The following is a 3,388-nucleotide window of genomic DNA, read 5'->3' as shown; positions in this document are numbered from 1 at the left end:
AAACGTCCCGATAGCCCACAGCGCCTCCTCCGTCCCCCCACTGTCGGCGTCCATCACCGCTTCACCCGCTGATGTATGAACGCCACGCCGCATCCTTGAGAGCTAGTTAGAGGTGATGGAGAAGGCTCGGCGTCGGGGGGGGGGGCATCAGTAACACGAGACACCTCAAAGCCTCCCAGGTGCTGGTGATGAATTCAGGACATCCAGGTGGATTTCTGCTTTTTACCCCGAACACTCAGATCCAAGACGCCGTCTGCGGTTCCTCGTTTCTCATCCAGTTAGCAGGATTCAAACAGGCTTTTATTTTGTAGAGTCGGCGGATTCTGATTGGTTGTGTGTGTGCAGGGAGTGGTGACAGACGCCTCGCCTCAGACCGTGGCTCCTTCGTCACAGGAGCTGGGGGGCCAGCAGCAACAGATCCAGGTGGACGGGGCCGCCGATCACGTTCCCGCGTACTCATACCAGTCCAAGTGAGTCCAGCAGAAAACTTCAGGGATTCGGTTCGGTTGATTTCATCGATTCTTTTATCTTTAAAAATATCTCGTCTTTCAGGGGAAACTATATCCATAAGTATGATCAGATTTCACCTTTGGAGCACTAAAGATCAAATTATTTATGAAATATGAGTTATTCCGGTAGTAAGAGAACTCAATCTCTGAGGCTCCGCCTTCTGCTGCTTGTTGGATCCACCCATTTCATGATGTCATCCTAAAGCCGGCATTGGAAAGCGTGTTTGAGTGTTTCCCACATGAACAAACATCCAAACTTTAGAAGAGATGGAGGCCAAAGATTTGCCTTTAATAGCTCCATCGCTACACTGGCTGTAGCGATGCCCGGGGCTAGCGGCTGAGCTAGCTGAGCAGCAAAGTTAGCGGCTGATCACCGCTAGCTGTGCGGAGAAGTTAGCGGCTAGTCACGGCTAACCGAATGGCGAAGTTAGATGTTAAGTAGCGCTGGCTAAGTGACAAAGTTAGCTTCTGATCACTGCTAACTAAACAGCAAAGTTGAGTGGAGAAGTTAGCGGCTAATCACAGCTTGCTAAATGGCAAAGTAAGAGGTTGATTACCGCTAGCTAAGCGACAAAGTTAGCTTCTGATAACTGCTAGCTAAATATCAGAGTTAGCTGTGATCACGGCTAGCTAAACAGCAAAGATAGCAGTGATCACTGCTAGCTAAACAGCAAAGTTAGCAGTGATCACGGCTAGCTAAACAGCAAAGTTAGCAGTGATCACAGCTAGCTAAACAACAAAGTTAGCAGTGATCACGGCTAGCTAAACAGCAAAGTTAGCAGTGATCACTGCTAGCTAAACAACAAAGTTAGCATTGATCACGGCTAGCTAAACAGCAAAGTTAGCAGTGATCACGGCTAGCTAAACAACAAAGTTAGCAGTGATCACGGCTAGCTAAACAGCAAAGTTAGCAGTGATCACTGCTAGCTAAACAGCAGAGTTAGCTGTGATCACGGCTAGCTAAACAGCAGAGTTAGCAGTGATCAACATTAAACCTGTTTTTTTCTTAATTTAAGGTTTTTGTTCTGTCAATCTAACTTATATTTTTACTGATTTACTCAAAATGTAAGAGTTTCTGTTGTTTTTTTGTCATAGTTTAAAGCTTAAATAGTTTACTGATACATTTTTAGGTTTTTATTCTCATTTTTACAGACATTTTAATCTATTTTTCTTCTCTTTTTTCATGTTTTTTTCTGAATGAAACTTAACGAGTGTTTCTTTCTGAGGCTTAAATCCTCTTCAAGTCAAAGTTTTGTTTTGACTTTTCTTTCTCCCAGAATTCCACTTGACTTGAACCATTCATCCAAACACAGACAGAACTTCCTGAGAGGCTTTGCTGAAGTTCTTCAGGCTTTTATGGATGAAAGTTCAGTTCATGCTGAGTGTGGAGGAGCAGCTTTGAACATTTTAAATCTTAATCTGTGTTTTATTAATGTACTTTTAATAAAATTAAGATTAGCAAAACATTATAGAACAGTTCATGGATTTACAAAACTATCGCTACAATTTTAGAAAAATAGACTCAGAAACTAAAACTTGATCTATTAAAGTTCGAGCTGTTCACTTATCAGGAGTTTATCTTGCATGAAGAAAAACATCAGTTAAAGTGAACACACTTTTTGAACATAGAGCCTGAAAAACAGTCCAAACTTGTGCAAAGCTTCAACATACGAATGTGAAAATCTCCAACTTCCATTTATGTGTTTATAGACTTTTTATTGGACCTTGAAGCCAAATTACTGAATGTATCTTCATGCGTTTTTCTGCACATCTTCCAAAACTGTTAAAGCTGAAATGTTGCACATAAATTAAACATATGCACATTTCGCCCCATTACCATCATATGTGCGACCGTAGCATAATCCGGCTTTTCAAAATAAAACTATAATTCTAACCCTCCTGGAGATCTTTCCTCTTCAAATATGCTTTGATTCCAAACCCTAAAGCCGATTTTTCTTCTGCTCCTCCTCAGATAGCAGCGGCCTGAGCGAGTTCCTGTGACAGCGTTGCCTTGAGACAGAAGGTGGCTGCACTGTGAATGTGAGGGAAAAACAAAGAGATTGCTTCCAGATTGCCCAGGCACCAAAAAACCAACAAAAAAACAAAAAAAAGACACTTTTTCATTTCCTACCTGGCCCACGAGAAGAAGAAGAAGAAGAAGACGGCGGCGGCGGCGCAGTCCGGACGGACGAGGGGAACTCGTTGGTGCAAAGGAGTCTGGGAACCTGGCTAAAGGGCTGGGCTAAAGCTTGAAACGTTTCTCAAAGAAAAATTCTCAACCAGTAAAAAAGAAAATGACAAAAAAAAAAAAAAAAAACGACTAAAAGAGAAGCAAAAATCCTAGAAAAAAGGTGGTCGCGCAGGTAGACGATGAAGTTTATTTTTTAATTAGAAAAAGGGGAGTCAAGTTTGAGATACACAGAGATTGTCTTCCTCAGATATTAAGCTACAGATTCTTTTCAGTCTTTTTTATGTTCTAGTGTTCAGTTTTCTAGATGTATTCAAAAATGTTCTTTTGTTTTCTTGAATCTTCATGGCCTTAATTTGAAGGGCGGCAGAAACTTTTACTTTGAAAAGTCTGACGTCTCGTTGTGTGTGTGGGGGGGGGGGGATGTTGGAAAGCGTCTTCGAACGAGGAAAAAAGAATCTATCACATAAGCTGTACAGATTTAATAGAGATAAAAGCTTTTTTTTCTTTATGTCAGAGGTAACTAAATGTCAGAAGTAAAAAATAATGTCTGTTGTGGGAAAAAAGACTTAAGTGGGGTGGGAGGGGCTAAAGCATTGAAGAGATTGTTCACTAAAAATCAGACTTTTTTTTTATTCTCATTATTTTTCCTGCTGTCGATGACATTAGTGCTTTTTATCTGCCACCTGTT

At 41.3% G+C, this 3,388-nt stretch overlaps 1 protein-coding gene across 1 annotated transcript in view; it reads left to right on the top strand.

Moving 5' to 3' along the window:
• The window catches only part of LOC112162635 (RNA-binding motif, single-stranded-interacting protein 3), a 430,787-nt gene extending 427,961 nt beyond the window's left edge, over positions 1 to 2,826 (top strand). The window contains exons 15-16 of the mRNA XM_024298468.2: positions 346 to 470; positions 2,482 to 2,826. Of these exons, the coding sequence (XP_024154236.1) occupies positions 346 to 470; positions 2,482 to 2,485 (129 nt within the window). The 3' untranslated portion in view covers positions 2,486 to 2,826. The remainder of the gene's footprint in view (positions 1 to 345; positions 471 to 2,481) is intronic.
• Positions 2,827 to 3,388: the final 562 nt, after the last annotated feature.

This window comes from Oryzias melastigma, linkage group LG11 (genome assembly GCF_002922805.2).
Source record: "Oryzias melastigma strain HK-1 linkage group LG11, ASM292280v2, whole genome shotgun sequence".
NCBI lineage: Eukaryota > Metazoa > Chordata > Actinopteri > Beloniformes > Adrianichthyidae > Oryzias > Oryzias melastigma.
This window is presented reverse-complemented; position numbering and strand designations above follow the sequence as displayed.